Raw genomic sequence first — 21,422 nt, forward strand, 5'->3', positions numbered from 1 at the left:
AAACTACATCTGAGGAGTTGAGTGCCCAAGGAACTCTGCAACTTGCTAGTCTGCTGCTGCATATCTGTATGCTAAAATCCTTTAAATTTTTAATTAGCACAAATGCACAGTAAACTATCATCCCAATGTCAATTTGTTGCATTCATCTCCTCTTCCTGCCATACTGGAAACTGACTGTCCACAAAGTTAAAACATAAAAAGAAGAGCCACTTCAGAGTGAGAGGTGGGAAGGAAGATAACCACACTACTTACTACCTGACTCTTCAACTACTTACACATGTGCTTAACTTTAAGCATGCAAGTAGTCTCATTGTAATACATTTAAACTTCCCTCATATTTGGTAATTCTGACAAGTTTCAGCCTGGTATAGAAGCTTCTGTCAAGTTTTCAATCCTGAAAAAAGTGGTTTATAATGACAGACCTTAAACATAGCAGTACAAATGGCAATTATGTGTAATAAAGGCTCTTATTCTTCAGTACTTTGTACAAAGTTAAATAAGGCAAAAACTGAAGTTATAGACAGTCCTGCTTTTTTAAAAAACGTAAAACTGGCAGGCTACTCGCATAATGTAAAAGTTTCAACATTAAAAAAGTTTGACAAAATTCTGCACAAATATACACTCTACTTAAATCCTGAAATGTTGAGATGTCACATTATGTATGAGACTGATTCTCTTTCTTACCAAATCCTGCTATCTTACTCATGAAATTGACAAGAGGTAAGATTTGGCCCCATTTATACATCCATACAATGATTAAATGCACTTTTAAAAAATAAAGGCCTTTATCTAACAGAGTATGTAAGAAACACTTCAGTAAGAACCATTTTTTTTATAATAGAAGAGGGGATTGAGAGCCTCGATGCCCATCTCATTGCCAGCAATGGGAGATGCAGCAACAGCTTGTTACAGAAACAAGATACTTCACGGGAAATATAATATATTAACATACAATGCAGCACTTCAGATTATTTAGTGTCTGTAAGTATCACCACGCACACAGTTTACCAACATGTGAGACTGGTGGACCAAGAGTACATTTCAGTTTTCATGCTCAAGGTCTCAGAAATTAACAAGTTACACTTATTATATGAATTAATGAAAAGGTAAGTCCCTCCTCCAACATATACCAAGTACTAACAAGAGTGCAGACTTACTGCATTATATGTTTACTTGACAAGAAATTCTCCCATGGTATTGGGAAAAAGTAGAAAAATTATGAAAGAAACTAAACTGAAAGTATGACTATTAAACCAACCCGTTAAGGTATAATGAAAATCAGTTATCAATAGGAATTGTGTAGCAATCTATATTGAATACTTACAGCTCCAGGTCATGTAATTTTCACTCTAATGCATCCATTTAAAAAGTATTAAAATTCTGAATATCTTAAAGCAGAATATTTTTGCATTTGTTGCTGGCAGAGCTTTGTTATAGAAAATCCTAGAAAATTAAAATTATACGACACCATACAAAAACAAACAAAATGGATATTTTTAAAATGCATGCTCCGAGAGAACTGGGTGAAATTTTCAAAAGCACCTTAGTGATTTAGAAGCCTAAGTTCTATTGACTTTCAATTAGACTTAGATGCCTGAATGTCCACATAGCGTGGCAATGCACACTAGAGTGATGTCATTTCCAAAGTGCAACAATGTGTTGTGCACTAACTTGCGCATGAAAACCCTGCTGGCATGAACTAAAAGTTCCCTACTGCATGTCTATGTTAATGTGCACTAGGGAACTTTTAGTTCATGCTAGCAGGAATATGGGTCACTTAGGTGCAACATGATATGCTTTAGGAATCATACCCCTCTAATGCGCATTGGTGCACCGTGTCAGCAAGCCCTAAGTCACTTCTGAAAACTTTACCCCTTAGGTCTGATATTGCAGAATTATATTTTTAACGAGCAGCATAACTCTGAATATGAGACAGCATTAAAGAGGGTCTCATTAGTTTAATGTGTGATTTAGTCTTCAGCTACAACTTGTTGGATCCTCCAGAACACAGTTTACACCTACCGTGGAATTTCTCAATAGAACTTAAGACATTTTGTTGACATCCCACTCTGCAAATTCAACATACTTTTCATAGTTCATGCTACATGAACATATTAGATGTCAGCAATATATTTTTGGACAGGAATACAATTGAAAATGTATGGGTTCCATTTAGTTGACTGATAGTATCAGAAACAATACTACTTGTTTACCCTGTTATGACTGATACAAACAAACTTTACAAAAATATCTGTAGTGCATTACAAAATAAAAAGGAAAAAATGTTTTTGGCACATCTCTTCTTAAACCTAAGCTTTAAGGCCCAAAAAGTGTAGTGAGTTAATTAATGAATGAACAGAACTCCTTTAGAAAGCCTCATTTGAAATGCAAAATTTTAAGAAGTGAAAAAAATTTTAAGGATGCTATTTTAATCCAATACTGTATCCTCTTGTGTGGTCTGAGTACTTGTACCAAATATCTACGTACACACCTTACTTAACATTCATATAATATACAAACTTATTGCACCAATAAAATTGCCAGAATATGTATTAGGGTAATCTGACAAATATGATGTCTGCCTTTTGCTTCTCATTTTACTTTTCAGAGTCCTGGCTGACTACCACTCTTCTATCAAATTTGCAGGTAAATGTAATTGGAAGGAAGCTACTTCACCTTGGGTCATATTATTATGTACCGATACTTGTAAGCACTATGCTTACATTTTTAATATGCTTAACCATTCAGCCAAACCTATTACATAGCTTTGTACATCATTCCTTCAAACAGGAAAAGCTCATCCAATTTTAAAAAAAATGCACAGGGACAACAATGGTTCTATATTTTGTTTGTTTGTTTTGCCACCGGGGTCTCACTTTACATACAAAATAAACATTGCAACAGCAATATTATTTAAATCCACCATCTATCAAGGATCCTGTAGGTGCAAGGTTTGCTAGAGCACTGGTAAAATACCTCTATAGCTGGCTGTATTCCGTATTTAATTGCACAACTTCATCCAAATGACTGTCATTCTTTTTCCTTCCGAAAGTGGTTCTAAGGTATGTTGCAACTGCTAAAAGGACTTCTGTTTTTCTTGGTCCTCTGTTTGTTTGGTCTAAGGTTGATGACATCTCCACCATTAAGTGTGCTAGAATTGTGGCCTGAATGACTTCCACCAGCTGTATTAAAAACACCTACATAATTTAAAGAAAAAAAGCAGCAATTTCTGTGAATCTCTTTATACCTTTTATATGTTGAATCTTAAGTCAAAGCATTTACTAATGCATAGTAATACATCTCAAACACAAGCTCTTTAATTCCTGAACAGTTATTTATTCTTGTGGTCACTTGCAGCTAGAGTTCAATAAGCTATGTTTCTGAACTAGAGCCAGTTGGAGTTAAATACATGCCACTGTGAGGTTTAATACTAGCACAAAATGTACACCTAAGGAACTGGACAATTGCATACTTACTCAGATGCTAATCACATGGCAACAAACTTATGTTTAGTTGAGTAATACAATAAACAAACATGACAGGGCTTTTAAATTAGCAACTTTGTTGGGATAAAGGAGAGGAAAGGGGTAGTATAAAAGAAGAGGGCTTTAAGGAGAAAAAAAATCAGTTGACTCAAAAGTGCTTTAAAGAACTAAAGTTCAAGGTTTCCTTACAAAAGACAAAGTTTACAAAGCCCTTCTCATTAAATGCCAGATCTTTTCACAGTGAGTCTCTTGTATATCTGCTCCAGCATGACTAACACTAATACTAATTACATTTAAAAAAAAAGGCAAGTGTCAGGGAAACATCCATTCTCAAGTCTTTACAATGTTCTTCCCAAGAATTGAATAAAAAGGGTAGTTCACAAACATTGGCCAGAATTGTTAGTACATTAGTCTGACTATATTACAAAAGGATAACAGACAATATAGTAAGGTAGAAAAAAGCTAATTAGCAGCATGAAATCAACTCCCTGTGACTCCAATGGAAGATGGATCAGATCCTTAGGTAATTAATAGTAGGCTTCATCAGCATAAAATACTGACTGACTGGCTGCAGTTTATTGTTGCATACTTACCAATTTTGTTACTACTTGTATGTACTACATCTGGATCTTCAGCTGTTTGTTGTTTGAGCCTTTGAAGATATTTTTCAGCCAAATATTTAAAAACTGAAATACAAAGATACTTATCAGAGTGTGAGACTCTAAGATAGGGATCTCCACATGGACATCTCTGCAAAGCTTCATAATATATCAGCTCATCTTAGTATTAGAGATTCATTTTGGTAACAAAGCTGAGTTATAAGCACCTGATTTGATACTATGGGCCCCAGTCCTGCAAGCGATTCCATGTGGGCAAATCGCTGTACCAGTACAGAGCATCACTAACTTCCACCTGGGTCTACCCAGAGTTACTTGCAAGATCAGGGCCATATATAGTTTGTTATGCTTTATACCGCAGTGAATGGGCACATACATGTTGTCATAAAGATTAGAACTTGTAGATACTGTTAAAATAAGGTAGCATCTTTAAGCATTTACTACACATAGGTCTTACAGCAAGTGTTATAATAAAAATAACAGCAGTCATGTAAACCAAGATTTAAAAAAAAAATTCAAATTGCTACATTGATGCGAATAGGACTGTGAGTAGTCTACTATATGTGGGAATTTTCAGAAGCCATACACAGTATCAACAATTATCTGCAGTTGTTTAGTAATCTACTTTAATAATGCACATATAGGTGGATTTTTAAATTTGTTTATTTTTCCCTCGCAAATTTGTTTTCCAGGATGAAAATCTAAGTGAAAAGGAGAAATAGGTAGTGCACTTCTGGATTTTGTCCGGTGATATAAGAAATGAGATTAAATCAGAATGCCAGAACCGCCCCAGAAAGGCACTACCTGGAATATATTACTATTATGAAACTGAATTTATGCATAAAAATAGCAGTATTATAGAAGTTGGTATGACATTACTAACAGACAGCTGCATCCATGTTAAAAGTTTTTCAGCAATTAAGTTCAACTGTACACTGTTAAACAACTTGGAATCCATCAATTTAATCCTTATCAGTAAAATTTTCAAAAAGCCTAATTCCCATTGAAAGCCAGTAAGATTTAGATACCTAAATCACTTAAGCACTTCTGAAAATTTTACTTTTACCTTAAGTGTGGAAGAAAAACGGAAGAGAACTACAAGTAAAGGAAAAAAATGTTACATAACTGTATCAAGTGACAATCAAATTTAAGATGTTATTCCCTACTGTGACTACAGTGCAGTGCCAGGAAATAAGAGAGTGGCCAAAAAACGTGATAAAACCAGTGGATTAGTTTCCAGGCTACACAGATGTGCAACGCTACATGGCAGAGGACAGGACAAAATCCTATATTTGCCATATCTCTTACCTTCAGTTACATTTAGGTCCTCTTTCACTGATGCTCGGTAGAATCTTAACTTTAACTTTTTTGCCAATGCTTCTGCCTCTTCACTGCACAACAGAAAGACTTGTAAATACTGATTTGTATATTATGCCAGTGTTTATCAATACTGTACACAAAATTCTTTGGAATTAATTCAGTCAGAAGATCAGGTGAGGAGGTAGCTACTCTTTAATTACTTTATGACCTGTCCACTTTAACAATGAGATGTTTTGTTGGAGCATTCCTTTTCAATTTAGAGTTGTTACATTTTCAAGTCTATTTGATTATGTTTTAAAAAAACCTCCCTGGCAGTAGCGAGATGGGTGTCATAAAAGCCAAAGGGAAGGAGGTTGCAACTAATCAAGACAGCAGATTAGGAGGGCCTGAATGAAAATTTTAGTACTGTGGACAGGAGACAAGGAAGATCTTAGAGATTGTCTTACTGGAGTAGAGAGAGGGGGAAACCAGATTGGAAGGGACCAAAGAGCTGGAAAAAATAAACCTGAGGCAATGAGTTTAGAGATGAAAGGCAGAAGACAGGGCAGTAGCTGGAAAGGGATGGGGGTTTGTTAAAGTAAGTGGGAGACCACATTATGTTTGTATTGTGAGGGGAAAACTTGAGAGTGAAATTTTAAGGAGTTGAGGGAGGGCATGAGAACTGGGACAAGGGATGTCATGAGGTGGGAAGGGATGAAGAGGAAGGTTTACAGAAGTAAAAGAGGTGAGAAACCTCAGTGTTGGTGACATGGATGAAAGAGGAGGTCACATTTGATCTTGTTTATTTTCTCTTTGAAAATCAGTAATATCCTGTGTGGGTGAAGGAAGGGGAAGTTGAGCTTTAGGAGGATATCAAAGGGAGAGAACAGGCAGCGAGGACAGTCAGTGTAGGAAACAATGAGAGGGAGAAGTAGTTTAGCTAGACCAGGAAAACTGCAGAACTAAAGGAGGGGAGACTGAATTAATAGTAGAAGTATTCAGCATGGTCATTCAACTTTCTCCATAGGCACAAATAGGAGTAGAGGAAGTGGATGCTGGGGGCAATGCGAGTTGCAATTTCTGAGTTTGATTCCAGGGTGAGGGAGAGCGTGGAATAGAATGAATTGACACCTCAGTCTATGGAGGAGACAGCAGGGAAGAGGGAGCTGAGAGTGACTGAGTTTGTGGATGTTAATGGGTTGTAAATTTCTATAATACGGAAATACAGTACTTTGATAAAACATGAGTATATGAAAGAACAATTTAAAGAAGAGAAAACAAAAGCAAACATGTAAAGGCACATTTTAAAAATCTGTTTAACCCAGTTTGGCAACTGTGTGCATTCACTAACCAAACCAGAGTATATAACGTGGTTGGGCTACAACTAAGTTTAACAACTGTTGTAAAATTTGGGCTGCAGAGAAGGCATATTTTACAGCTCCCTGAGTACAAAATGGAGTAATTTCTCATTGTGGCCCAACCAGACTACTTACGGGGTTCCCTGCTCATTTTTGAAGGTGCTTAGAAAACAAAAGAAAAAAAAAAGAAAACTTGAAGTGAGCACTAATTCCCCAATCTAGAAAACACATAAGTACATGAGTAACTTTACTCATGGGAGTAGCACCGCTGAGGTTTGTGGAATTATCCAAGTGTGGTTGCAGAATTAGGCCCCAGGTTTGGAAATTTAGTAAACATACGATTACATGAGTCTTCACCATCAACTCCCATAGATTTTGAAAAAATAAAAGACTGCAATAAATCCTCTGATTTCAAAAGACAATATGATGAAATGCCTACTTCTTTATACAAGAATCATCCAGGAGGTCAATCTTATTCTGCACAAGCACCGTGGGGATGTCTCCAACTTCAGCCACGACTTTCTCCTTCCAGGTGGGGATTGTTTCAAAAGAATCCCTGTCAGTGGTAGAAAATACAAGCACACAAGCCTGGGCTCCTAAAAACAAAGACAATTATCAATTTAGTAAGAGAAAAATAAAGACAAACCTATAAAAAGGTATTTGGAATATGGTGGCTTTTCATTTTATTTCAGACGGGCAGAGTTTTATTACTGTATTGTGTCAAAACGATGGTTAGGGAGCCTTAAAGTAAGAATAATAGACTGTCATCTTATTTTGGTCATTAATACTGTTCTTCAAGATAGTTGTCATTCTGCTACCTTTCAAGCTACTCCAGCAGGCAGAGAAAGATGGGGAGGGGAAGAGAGAGAGAGAGAGAGAGAGAGGTCTGTCTGTTGCTCATTTTTACTAATATGGGAGGCTTCTCAGATACTACAGTAAGGGCCATATATGTACCTAGGTAATCTTTAATATCTGTAAAGATACTTCATATTGTAAGTATGCCATCTACTTCTGAGATTTGTTACATTTAGGTTACAAATTCAGGTGAAAAAATGCTGTAGCAATTTGTTTTTTGGAGGTTTTTTGCTTGAAAAGTTAAAATTTTCAGGGTTTTGTTTTACAAACAAATAATTTTCTCAAAGAGCTTTAAAAAAAGTTAATTTCTAATTCATGCACATTTCCCTCATGTTGTTTTGAAGGAAACGACCAAAATTTTACAGCATTTATACACAGTGGCAGCAACTCTTTTGCTATTGTGATGGTAGTGCCAATGGATTGTCAATCGGCTACTGAACGCGTTACTTGTAAGGTGGCTGACAATCATTACTGAAAATTTGAGTCAATGGTCTTTTGATTATCCAGTGGCCCGAAGTCATCAGCAAGCTCGAACACATAGGGAAATACTTGATGGTTTATATTCCTTTCAAAACTTCTGTTTAATAGTTACTATTATAATGCTGGATACTTGTTACCTACATAAATATTTAATATTTTTGTGAGTTCTGCTTGGCCTCAAGAATATCCTGTGGCAGATATCTAACTGGGCACTTTGTGGAAAAATATTTCCTTTAATCAGTGTGAACTTTCCAAGTTTCAGCTTCATTGAATATCCCTTTGTTATTGTATGAGAGCAAGTAGAAGGCCTCAATCTAGTTTTTCTAAACCATTCATTGCTGTGCATACTTTTCTCAGGTCCCCCCCCTTATTCATTTTCTTACTAAGGTGAAACAGGCCCAAATTTTCCAATCTAAGGATTTTTCCATGATCCTAATTATTCTTATCGGCAATCTTCAACACCTCTCTATTTCTTTTTTCCTCTACAGTGACAAGAACTACACACAGTATACAGGTAAGGGCATTCCACTGAGATATATAATGACATTGTATTATTTTCCATATTATTCCCTATCCCGGGGTCGGCAACCTTTCAGAAGTGGTGTGCTGAGTCTTGATTTATTCACTCTAATTTAAGGTTTCGCGTGCCAGTAATACATTTTAACGATTTTAGAAGGTCTCTTTCTGTAAGTCTATAATATATAACTAAACTATTGTTGTATGTAAAGTAAATAAGGTTTTTAAAATGTTTAAGAAGCTTCATTTAAAATTAAATTAAAATGCAGAGCCCCCCCAACCGGTGGCCAGGACCCGGGCAGTGTGAGGGCCACTGAAAATCAACTTGCGTGCTGCCTTTGGCACACGTGCCATAGGTTGCCTACCCCTGCCCTATCCTATTCTTTATGTATCCATCATCTTGTTTGCTTTTTTGACCACAGCTACATATTGAGCAGCGGTCTTCATTGAGGTGTCCACAGTGATGTCCAGGTCTTTTTCCTGAGCTGATACAAATAATTTAGAATCAGAAAAATGTATGTGTAGATCAAATTATTCCCTCCAATGTGCATTACCTTGTATTTGTCAACACTGAATTTCATCTGCCTTTGTTGCCCATTCAACTAGCTTAGTTAGGGGTCTCTGAAGCTCAGAAATGCTACAGGGCAGGCACCTTCTTCTGGAAGCCTCATCTTGCTCAGTTTTAACACAGTTACTGTGGCTACAGAAGCCTTTTAAGGTATCCCCACATCCAGACTGGATTTTCGGGAGACCCCCGCCCCATTTCCTTCTGAATGTTACAGCACAGAGGTGACTTGCAACAACAGGTTTTTGAAGGGAGGGAAGGGTCCCAGAGTGAAGATGTGATTTTTCTTTAAGATTGCTGAAATACAGCCCTAAGTTTAACTTGGCATCAGAGTTCACTGAAAACTACTAAAGGCTAGATATAGTCCTTACTCAGGCAACTCCTATTAATGTCAAAAAGAGTTGGCAGGAATAAAAACTAAGTAGAGACCCTTAGGATTTCTCCCCAAGGTACAGAGCTGGTCACCAAATACAAATTACAAGAAGGTAGATTTAGATGAATTAACTCCTCACTCACACCTCTCAAGGCAGATCATCATCCATTTTGATGCTCCTTAACTAGATGGCAAACTACCATACGACATGACACCAATAACAACAGTCACATAGCAGGATCATGCAGAAAGATGGCTGTAGAATCAAACAAGTGTCTATGTCAATGTCTTTCAATTTTTCCACTGAGTGGTATGGCTCACCAGAATTCTTTTAGAAGTCCATTTAAACCGCCATACATTAAGTACTTTAGAGTGACTTACTTTTAAAGAGTGCAATATAGGAGCAAGCTATATTATTTCCACTTTCCAGTTTAGTTTTTTTCTTTTTTTTATCCATGATAAATTCTGGTGTTGGAAGGACTTGTTTAGTTGCACATATACAAAAAAGGTTCTGACACCAAATCTTCTCTCTCCCCCGCACACACTTTCCTTCTGGCGTCAGAAATCTATCCAGCCATTAGACTAATTATGTTCTATCCTATTTAAATGGCAGCTCTGTGAATTTCGCATTCAATGGCACTTAATGAAGTCAGATATACTGTATGTCTGGGAATAAATACTAAAGAATCTGAAAAGGTTCCCTCCCATTTGGAAAAAAAGAGGAATAATGTCGATAACTGAACTGGTCTTCGCATTGCCGTTACATATAAAACGTCCCTATTATTCAAAAAAGAAAGTTGGTTAGGCCAACTGTATTACACTTTTCTCAAGTTACGTACAAAAATTAAATAAACACCAAGATGTAAAATATAGGTTTTTTTTACCTCTATAATAGGCCTTAGTTATTGCATCAAACTCCTCTTGACCTGCTGTGTCCCACAACATCAGCCTGACCTCTTCATCATTAACTCTGAAATAAATGGAATAAATGTTTCATCAACACACTGAATACAGAGACTTAAGACTAAAGAGACACTCAAAACAAAGCACACATGTATTAAAAATATTTCTCTTGTTTATAATGTATTTTGGATGAGAATAAAAAAAAATTAAAATTTATTTTTCATCATTGATACGGTTTACTTTTTGGCACTTCGTTCTGCTTAGACAGAGAAGAAAAGGCCTAGTCTCAGTCTCTCCATGGCTAGTATGATCTAGTGCAATGCTGTTGAGCTCAAATTTCCAATAGTACAGAAAATGTTCAAAGACCAAAAAAAAAAAAAAAGACAAAAATCATGTTTTTTTAAAATTCATGCTGGGTTTTGTAAATCCTGTGTCTTAAAAAGAAAAAAAATGCAAAGAGAACCTATGCTCCCGGCCAGTGCTCCTTCAACACATTTATTTATTTATTTAATCTACTTAGGTGATCTGTGAACTTATATTTTTCATTACCTTAATATCTTCCCCTCCTTTAAATATGATTAGATATCATCTGCTTACACTATCAATAATCTAAGAGTCTGAAACAGCTATTTGAAACCATTTTACATACTGAACTCCTGCTTTCATTTTTAACCACATAACTTATAACAAATGTTTCCTTTTTTTAAAACAAGGAATGCAAATAAAAATCAGCAGTTCAACATATACAAACCTTCTTAGAAAAAGTCATCAAGTATGTCTGAAAGTCTGAGTTTTATTTTTTATTTCAAATTATAAATCTCGTACTTGAGTGGAAAACTGAGTGATCCAATTACTGTACATATGCTTCACTTTTAGCCCTCTGAACAAGATGTAAAAAAAAAATAAAAAAATAAAAATCCCCCAGTCTTTAGTCTGGGAGATAGTTTGAGTTCCAAATCTCCACATGCCTGCTAATCACAACAGCACTAAGGAAATAAAGGCAGAAGTAGCATGACATCTGCTGAATACATACTGAATTTGTCTCTCCAAGAAATCTACTCCAATAGTTTTCTTGTAGTCTTTTGTAAAAATTCCTTTGCAATATCTCTGAATCATACTGGACTTCCCAACTGCTCCATTTCCTACCACCACCACCTTGATGGCCACTTCCATATCCTCCTCCAACATCTCTGCAGCTGAGAACCTCTAGTTACTTCAGGAGCATGAATTTTATCTCCCAAATCTGTAATTGAAGTAAATATTATGTTCATGAAAATACTGTAAATAGAAAGAGGTCTTGTAAATAGGCACTGGGCTGGACTCTCAAGATCCGGTTTCAATTTCCAGCTCCGCTACAGACTTCTTGTATGACTTTGGGAAAATCACTTTGTATCTCTATGCCTCAGTTCTCCATCTATAAAATAGGGCTAAAAATGAGGGCTGTCAATTAATCGCAGCAAACTCGCATGATTAACTCAAAAAAATGAATCATGATTAAAAAAATTAAGCACCATTAAATCGCATTGTTAAACAATAGAATATCAATTGGTATTCTATTAAATATTTTTGGATGTTTTTTATATTTTCAAATATATTGATTTTGATTACAACACAGAATACAAAGTGTACAGTGCTCACTTTATATTATTATTTTGGATTACAAATATTTGCACTGTAAAAATGATAAAAGAAATAGTATTTTTCAATTCACCTCATACAAGTACTCTTTATTGTGAAAGTATAAATTACAAATGTAGATTTTATTTTTGTTACATAACTGCACACAAAAATAAAATAATGTAAAACTTTAGAGCCTACAAGTCCACTCAGTCCTGCTTCTTGTTCAGCCAATCGCTAAGATAAACAAGTTTGTTTACATTTATGGGAGATACTGTTTCCTGCTGCTTATTTACTATGTCACCTGAAAGTGAGAACAGGCGTTCGCATGGCACTTTTGTAGCCAGCATTGCAAGGTATTTATGTGCCAGATATGCTAAATATTTGTATGCCCTTTCATGTTTCGGCCACCATTCCAGAGGACATGCTTTCATGCTGATGATGCTCGTTTAAAAAAAAAATACTGTTAATTAACTTTGTGACTGAACTCCTTAGGGGAGAACTGTATGTCTCCTGCTCTGTTTTACCCACATTTAATGTTATAGCAGTCTCGGATGATGACCCAGCACATGTTTGTTTTAAGAACACTTTCACTGCAGATTTGACAAAACGCAAAGAAGGTACCAATGTGAGATTTCCAAAAACAGCTACAGCACTCGACCCAAGATTTAAGAATCTGAAGTGCCATCCAAAATCTGAGAGGAACGAGGTGTGGAGCATGCTTTGAAAAGTCTTAAAAGAACACCACTCCAATGCAGAAACTACAGAACCCGAACCACCAAAAAACAAAATCAACCTTCTGCTGGTGGCATCTGACTCAGAAGATGAAAATGAACCTGCGTCAGTCCACTCTGCTTTGGATCGTTATCGAGCAGAACCCATCATCAGCATGTGCTCTGGAATGGTGGTTGAAGCATGAAGGGACATATGCATCTTTAGCACATCTGGTACGTAAATATCTTGCGACGCTAGCTACGACAGTGCCATGTGAACACCTGTTCTCACTTTCAGGTGACTTTGTAAACAAGAAGCGGGCAACATTAACTCCTGCAAATTGTAAACAAAGTTGTTTGTCTGAGTGATTGGCTGAACAAGAAGTAGGACTGAGTGGACTTGTAGGCTCTAAAGTTTTACATTGTTTTATTTTTGAATGCAGTTTTTTTGTACATAATTCTACTTCTGTAAGTTCAACTTTCATGATAAAGAGATTGCACTACAGTACTTGTATTAGGTGAATTGAAAAATACTATTTGTTTTGTTTTTTACAGTGCAAATATTTGTTATAAAAAATAAATATAAAGTGAGTACTTTATACTTTGTATTCTGTGTTATAATTAAAATCAATATATTTGAAAATGTAGAAAACATCCACAAATATTTAAATAAATGGTATTCTATTATTATTTAGCAGAGCGATTAATTGTGCAATTAATCACAATTAATTTTTTAATCGCTTGACAACCCTAATAAAAATACTTCCTTTGTCTGTCTTGCTTATTTAGATTGAACTGTTAAGGGCGGGGATGGTCTCTTACTATGTTTGTACCAAGCCCAGTACAATGGGCTCCTATCTCTGTTTGGGTTTCTAGGCACTATCAAGAGACAAATAATACATGGCAGTAGTAACAACAACAGGGCAGCACTGAAAGCACATTGTTTTCACAAAAGATGATAAAAGTTTAGCATTATTTCTATTCTAACATGTACTTTGTGTAAACTCTGAAAATAAGTTATGTTGCTATGGGCCACAAGCTGTTTGTGAAACTAGAGCTACTATTAATCGTAAGCAACTTTACAAATCTGCTATTTGGCAATAGACAATCTACAGTGTGTTGCCTTATGAAAAGGAAGAAATGTGCATCCAAAATATACAAAGGCAAGTACATGAGTTTTTGGTGTCTTTTGTTTTTACAGTTAGAAACTTAACTGAATTTGTGGTATCCTATTGACAGAATTTATCCTTGGCAGCCTCCAAGCCAACAGCTGCCTAAAATGAGAGTTTACGGAAAAAAGAGCTTTTGGTCTCAGCAGGTTGGGAATCATATCCTTCTATTATGCAAATACCTGCATTTTGGTTACAAGAGATGTATTTAGCTTAAACTGCTCAGATTCTATTTCTAATAGGTATACCAGGCCTGATACTGCTTCCAATAAAATCATTTTAGACTTTTGCCATTGACCTCAATAAGAACAGGATTAGGACCTAAATTCACACCTATTTCCCCTATCTCTGCTGCTAATACCCACATATGTATCTCACACGGATTCTTCAGGAAATGTTTGACTATACAATTAGTAAGTTTTTTATTCCAAAGCCTTATATTGATTCTTGTTAATCTGTCTGAATAGCAATTCTTTCCCAGGGAATGAACAAATACCACTTTCAGGCAAGTTTAGGCACTGAAATTGTTTACTTATCCTTTGACATAGTAATAAGCGTTCACCAAGATGCAAGTTATTTATTATAGTATATTTAAAAATAATATGTGGGATTGTGTTGTCATGTTTGTACAGCAGCTTTATATTAAGCAGAATTTTCTTTCAAACAATTTTTATAATGTTATCATGATACTGCACTTACTTCACAATAGCTTCTATGCTTTCTCAATTTTGTATTTTCTTCCTTAAAAATATTAGGGAATTCTGAATTATTTTATATCAAGAAAATAACTGAAGTCAGACTTGAATTTAAAGAATGTCTTCTCCTCAAAGTTCAAATCAAAAGTGAAGTGATTAAGGAATAACTACCATATAAACCCATGTGAAAGTTATTATTTGTATTGTGTTAGCACCCACACTGAGCTAGGTATTCTCCACTATACACAGATTGCCCCGTTAGAAAGTTTAAAAAAAATCAAGGTAACTTTGGTATGTTATCAAAATAAGCTGCATCACTGCAAACTCAGCTTTGCTCTGGGGCAGCACCTCTTCATTACAAGTTTACACCAGCGTAATGGCAATGATGCAAATTTCCATAATTGTAAACAGGACCAAATTACTAGAGTAAATAGGCAAAGCTCACAGACAGATTTTTAATAATGTGCAGCTCTTGCATGAACTAAATTTCTAACATGAAAGCACAGAAAAAATGTAAAGTTGAACATGTTCTGAACATGCTTCATTCTGAGGTTGCAACAAGTACTTCACATACACTTGAAATTAGCAGAGGGTTGTGATGAACAAACCTGAACTTACGCCCATAAACTGCGAAGTCTCCTATGAGTAATGAAAGCACTGCTTTTTGCAATATTTGAATATTATAAAATTAATAACTAGCATTTCGATAGTATTAAGTACCTCTTGTGAGAAGTATTTCCCCATTTTTTTTACAGAAGGGAAAATAGAGTGATAAAGGGACTTGTCCAAGGCCACACACTGGCAGAGCTGGAATGCCTGATCCCCTCCCCTCTTCGCATCCATGTAAGCAGTGGCACCACAAGGATTGCAAAAGTGTGGGGGCCAGGCTTGGCCTGGCTGCCCCTCCATCATGACTATGGGACAGCTGGGCCAAATTTCAGTGAGTGGCATTGTGACTCGGTGCACAGGTTTGCAATGCCACTCAAAATTGGCCCAGCGCCCACCCCCTGACATGACAGAAGGGTGGCCAGACCAAGGGTACGTCTACACTTACCTCCGGGTCCGACGGCAGGCAATCGATGTTCTGGCATCGATTTATCGTGTCTTGTCTAGACGCGATAAATCGATCCCGGAAGTGCTCGCCGTCGACGCCGGTACTCCAGCTCGCCACGTACTCCTATCGCCATTGACGGGGGAGCCTGCCTGCAGCGTCTGGACCCGCGGTAAGTTCGGACTAAGGTACTTCGAATTCAGCTACGTTATTAACGTAGCTGAATTTGCGTACCTTAGTCTGAAGTGGGGGGGTAGTGTGGACCAGGCCCAAGGGAAAGAGTTTGTTGTTACACCACCCAGCTTTGGTCGGGGGCTAAGGGACAGGGGCATTGTGCCGCTTCTGAGTTCAGGTTCTCAAAATAGGGGGCATGCCCCACATTTAAAAAGTGTGAAGGGATGGCTCTTTAGTTCTTCCATCTCCAGGACCCCTGCATGTAAGTAATATCTAAGTACCACTATACTATCTATTATTGTAGTAAATATAGTTATGACATGTATATACATTTTTAGGGAATAATCACAAAGAATAGCTAAAATTCCAAGTAAACTGAAGACACTGGAAGCTGTCTTGTCATTTTCAGTCACTGCTTATACTCTATACAGAAAAACATTTATCTGGGAGAACTGTCAAGGTGTCTGCACAAACAAAACTGTAGAGTCGAAACGCTTGTACATTGGCTTTCTAAAGGATGCTTAGGCTGGTCCCAAGTGTAACTGTGATAAATCCTACGCTTCCCCATTGCAGCAATACCGCTCTTAAGGGAACAGGATGATGATCCCAGCTGGTTTCATACATGCTGCCTCCTTAACCCCTCCCTATGTTGTTCTCTTCAGGGCATTTCCACACTCACTCGCTTCCCTTCCCTAGGTAAATCCAGCTCCCCCACACAAGCCACTTCCCTTCCCTACCGAGGCCAGGACAAGCCAGCCCGCATACGCAGCGCCCCGGCCGGGGTAACCAAATCACAGCGCGTCCGCCCAAACTGCACTGCAGGGCCCTGCCCACCACGCACAATGCGACCCCACGGCGCCCAGCGCCCATCCCCACTGCCGTGTAGCATCCTCCCAGAGCAGGGTGACCCGACCCTGCAGGGGCTGCCAGCCCCACCGGCGGCAGCAACAGCACCCTCCTCCCCCAGGAGTAACCGAGCCGGGCGCGCCCAGCCCGCGTCTCCTCCCATCCCCACCCCGACACCGGCCCCGAGAGCCTCACCCGGCTCCGCGCTCCCCCCGGCATCCCAGCGGGCCCGACCCCACTCCCCAAACCCGGCACCCGACTCCCGCAACCCAGCCCCGCTCCTCCAGCCCCGACCCGCCTCCGGTGCTGCACCCCAGCCGCGCCCCGCACACCCGCCCCAGGGGCTCACAGACCCGCTCGGAGGCGCTGGCCCTGGGAAGCTGGGGGGCCGCTGCAGGCTGAGCGGCTGCGGCTCCGTCTCGGAGACCGGGAGGCGGGAGGAAGCCGCGCAGCGGAGCCAACCCAACCCGGACGCACATCCCGGCTCCCGCACCCGGAAACACCGTCAGGGCCGCGGGCTCGGCGCGGAGAGGTCCCCGCCCGTTGCCTCCGCCTCCCCGAGCGGCTGCAGCCAGCGACAGCGGCGGCCCCTGCGGCCGCTACGCAGGGAGTAAGGGGGAGCGAGCAGGGCCCCCGGGCTTCCCTCGCTGTGGTCAGCCGCTGAGGTGGACCTGGATTGTGGCTCCCGAGGTGGTTGCTTCCAGGGTTCTGGTGCAGGCCCGTTATAGAAACTAGAACCGGCTGTTGAGTGTGGGATTAAACTACAACAATCACTAAAAAGTAATGGAGGAGAGAAGGTGGGCGGGCGCTGCTCATAGCTGGGGATTTGGCTAATGGAGAGAGCTGATCTGAATGCTTGAAAACTTTCACAAAGGTAGATGAATCCTCCCCAAATGCCAGAGGAAGAGTCAGCGTAAACCCTGCCTAATCCCCAGTCTAGTGGTCTCCCGTATCTACCTCACCATCCAAAAGAGTGAGATGGTATAGGTGGACTGGGACTGCATGAGGTTGCCCTCACTAGACTTTGTGCCTTGAATTAATGGATTATCATAGAAGATTAGGGTTAGAAGAGACCTCAGGAGGTCATATAGTCCAATCCCCTGCTCAAAGCGGGACCAACACCAACTAAATCATCCCAGCCAGGGCTTTGTCAAGTCGAGCCTTAAAAACCTCTAAGGGTACGTCTATACTTACTTCCTGGTCCGCATGTAAGCGATCGATCTTCTGGGATCGATTTATTGCGTCTTGTCTAGACGCGATAAATCGATCCCGGAAGTGCTTGCCGTCGACGCCGGTACTCCAGCTCAGCGAGAGGAGTACGCAGCATCGACGGGGGAGCCTGCCTGCAGCGTCTGGACCCGCGGTAAGTTCAAACTAAGGTACTTCGAATTCAGCTACGTTATTAACGTAGCTGAAGTTGCGTACCTTAGTTCGAAGTGGGGGGTTAGTGTGGACCAGGCCTAAGGATGGAGATTCCACCACCTCCCTAGGTAACCCATTCCAGTGCTTCACCACCCTCCTAGTGAAATAGTGTTTCCTAATATCCAACCTAGACTTCCCCCGCTGCAACTTGAGGCCATTGCTCCTTGTTCTGTCATCTGCCACCACTGAGAACAGCCTAGCTCCATCCTCTTATCAGGGAACTCAAGGCACCTAATGCATTTGTAGAGGCTAGTCTGGACACTGACCACTCCTTCCTTCTAGGCGTCACATGTGTGATATGTAAGGACCAGTCTAGGGCCCCTCAAAAGTCTAGTAGATATAAACCCTGTGGTGCTTTCTGGCTCCAGAGTAAACAATATGGAGAATCCGACCCTCATATTGAACCTGCTCACTTTCATGCCCTTTCAAAAAATACCAGACAAGGGGAGAGAAACTATTTTATGACTAAAATCTCAAATGTGCTAATATCTGAACATAGAGACAAGTGAAGAATTGTTTTGTTATGCTATTAAAATGTGTTCAGTGTGTGACCCTAAACCTTATTTGCACACTATACAAACCCTGCTTTGAAATCTGAATTATTAATTTCTTTATGGTTTTTTATGGTGCTTATCACTGTAGCATTGGAGTGCTGTACAGATACAAATGAATTTATTTTCGCAACACATGTGAAGTAAGGTGGTATTATTATACCCAGGGCCAGTGCTACCATTAAGGCAAACTAGGCGGTTGCCTAGGGCACCAAGCCTTGGGGGCGCCAAAAAGCGGTGCCCCCAATTTTTTTTACAGCGTTCCTGGGCTGGGCTGCCGGCGGCGCGCTGACACGTGCGGCTCAGACTTCCTCTCCCAGCGCAGCGGCCGCTCCATGCAATTATTGTTATTGCCGGCGGGGGTGGCGTGCTCGGGGAGGGGGCGTAGCAGAGGTGAGCTGGGGTGGGGAGCCCTGTGGCAGCTCCCCCCTGCCCTGAGGCACCCCCCCTCCGCGGCAGCTTCCCCCGGCCCGGGGAGCCGTGCGGCAGCTCTCCACCCCAGCTCATCTCTGCTATGCCCCCTCCCCGAGTGCACGGGCGCCGCTCCACTTCTCCCGCCTCCCAGGCTTGCAGCACCAATCAGCTGTTTGGCGCCGCAAGCCTGGGAGGGGAGGAGAATTAGAGCAGGGGCGGCGTGCTCGGGGGGTAGGCGGAGCAGAGGTGAGCTGGGGTGGGGAGCTGCTGCACGGCTCCCCAGGGGGGGAGCTGCCGCGGGGGGGGGGGGGGCGCCTCAGGGCGCGGGGGGAGCTGCCGCGGGGGGCGGGGAGCTGCCGCAGGGCTGGGGGGCTGGCCCTGATTATACCCTTTTACAGATGGGGAATTGAAGTACAGAGAGAGTAAAGTCAAGAGTCTGTTAATGTTGGGTGCCCAATTTGAGATATCTAGGGCCTGATTTTTCAGACTATATGTTATACAGCACGTACTATGTGAAGAACAACGCTCCCATTGTGATTCCAATTGTCATTGTTAATTCTCAGCACAACATTTTGATTAAAACACTAGAACAATATAAAATTAACATGGCACACACTAAATTGATTAAAAACTGGCTAACGGATAGGTCTCCAAATATAATTGTTAATGGGGAATTTTCATTGAGTGGGTGTGTTTTCAGTGGTGTTCTGCAGGGATTGGTTCTTGGCCTTTCGCTAATTAACATTTTTATCAATGATCTGGAAGAAAACATAAAATCATCACTGATAAAGTTTGCAGATGATACAAAAATTGGGGAAGTAGTAAATATGAAGAGGACACGTCACTGATTGAGAGCAGTCTAGATAGTTTGGTGAACTGGGCACAAGCAAACAATATATGTTTGAATATGACTAAATGTAAATATATATATCTAGGAACAAAGAAAGAAGGCCATACTTATTATAAAGGGGAGATTATCCTGGGAAGCAGTGACTCTGAAAAAGATTTGGGGATCGTGTTCGATAATCAACTAAACATGAGCTCCCACTGTGAAGCTGTGACAAAAATCTAATGCAGTCTTGAGATGCATAAACAGGAGAATCTAGAGTAGGAGTAGTACTCTACAAAGTTATGTCAACATAATTTGACTTGTTTCAACTTAGTTTTGCATGCAGCCACATCTAAATTTGTCTCCTCCTGACATAGTCACTGTGTTACATCAATACAATAACACCACTTCCCCAAAAAAGTAGGCCAAAGTCACTGTACAACAGTAATATTAATGTAGACTCTACATTACACCACATTATCTGTGTTGACTCTAACTGTCCTCTAGCAGCTGTCACACAATGGCTCATCCTTGTGACAGTGGCTACTCTGATCACATTTTCTAACTCCATTGCCCAGGGTGGAGTCACAGATACCAGAAGTCCCCTTCTCCACTTTAAAAATCTCAGGGAACTTTGGAAATGCCTTTTCCTGGTTGCCCACCTTGGCAAGCATCCAACCATGCTGACTCATTGCACAAAGAGAGTTCCACCTAGATCTTCCTGCTTGCAGCAGGACAGAAGTCCTGGATCTCCTTGGCCTGTGGGGAAAAGAGGCTGTGCAAGCCCAACTATGGAGCAACAGAAGGAATATAGATATGTACACGCATATTGTTCAAGGGATGTGCAACATTTCATTCTATATTCTTTTTGAAAATATGCTTATGATATGAATATGACATAAATATAATTTATGCAAGATAGCTCATGTGAGATATCATTGGAAAGGTTAGGATTTACTGAATGTGATTATGCAGTTTGTATGCCTGTATCATATCTGTATCTGACGTTAGGAATATTAACTACGTATCTGTATTTCAAATGTGTTACTTTGGGTGTCACCCCTAACCAGCCCTTCAGGTGCAACAATGGAAAACCCAGACAGGGCTAATGGGCCATTAGAAGAGACAATGGACTGTAAAAGAGCTTAGTCTTCCTGTGGAGGCTCCAGACAGCCTACGAGTAATGGCTGCCACAGCCCTGCAGAGACATGGGTCTGAGTCACCTGGTACTGGACCCACCCCTTGGAATGCCAGTGTTCTTCCACTGGGAGACAAAGGGTTCCCGCCTTACACAAGAGCTATATAAGGCAGGGGAGTGACATCATCATGGTTCTCTCCTCTGACTCTCCACCCAAAGAGATACTGAAACACACCTGGAAGCAAGAACTGAACTGGGGGGTGGAGAAGGGTTGAGCCCAAGCTGGAAGGGCATCTAGCTTGTGAGTAATAATACCTGAGGTCTTAACCTGGAGACCAATGCAGCTGCCTTT

At 40.2% G+C, this 21,422-nt stretch overlaps 1 protein-coding gene across 2 annotated transcripts; it reads right to left on the bottom strand.

Annotated features, from left to right (window-relative positions):
- Positions 1-2,907: 2,907 nt before the first annotated feature.
- On the bottom strand, positions 2,908-17,143 carry RAB23 (RAB23, member RAS oncogene family). 2 transcript variants are annotated; one of them, XM_065401696.1, is made up of 8 exons: positions 17,070-17,143; positions 14,650-14,691; positions 11,485-11,694; positions 10,433-10,518; positions 7,199-7,355; positions 5,411-5,493; positions 4,079-4,171; positions 2,908-3,197 (listed from the first exon to the last, which is right to left on the bottom strand). In XM_065401696.1, the coding sequence occupies exons 3-8, from the start codon at positions 11,637-11,639 to the stop codon at positions 3,058-3,060; spliced, it is 714 nt and encodes a 237-aa protein (XP_065257768.1). In that variant the 5' UTR covers positions 11,640-11,694; positions 14,650-14,691; positions 17,070-17,143; the 3' UTR covers positions 2,908-3,057. The 2 variants fall into 2 exon arrangements, with proteins under 2 accessions (XP_065257768.1, XP_065257769.1); XM_065401697.1 differs by lacking the exon at positions 14,650-14,691.
- Between the last annotated feature and the right edge of the window lie 4,279 nt (positions 17,144-21,422).

The sequence above is a fragment of the Emys orbicularis genome, chromosome 3 (genome assembly GCF_028017835.1).
Source record: "Emys orbicularis isolate rEmyOrb1 chromosome 3, rEmyOrb1.hap1, whole genome shotgun sequence".
Classification (NCBI taxonomy): domain Eukaryota; kingdom Metazoa; phylum Chordata; order Testudines; family Emydidae; genus Emys; species Emys orbicularis.

Coding starts and splice junctions, on each gene's coding strand:
- RAB23 (XM_065401697.1), bottom strand. CDS start 11,639: ATGTTGGAGGAGGATATGGAAGTGGCCATCAAGGTGGTGGTGGTAGGA. Junction 7,356..10,432: donor AACTAAGGCCTATTATAGAG/GTAAAAAAAACC, acceptor CTTTGTTTTTAG/GAGCCCAGGCTTGTGTGCTT. Junction 4,172..5,410: donor GGACCTAAATGTAACTGAAG/GTAAGAGATATG, acceptor TTTGTATTTCAG/TTTTTAAATATTTGGCTGAA.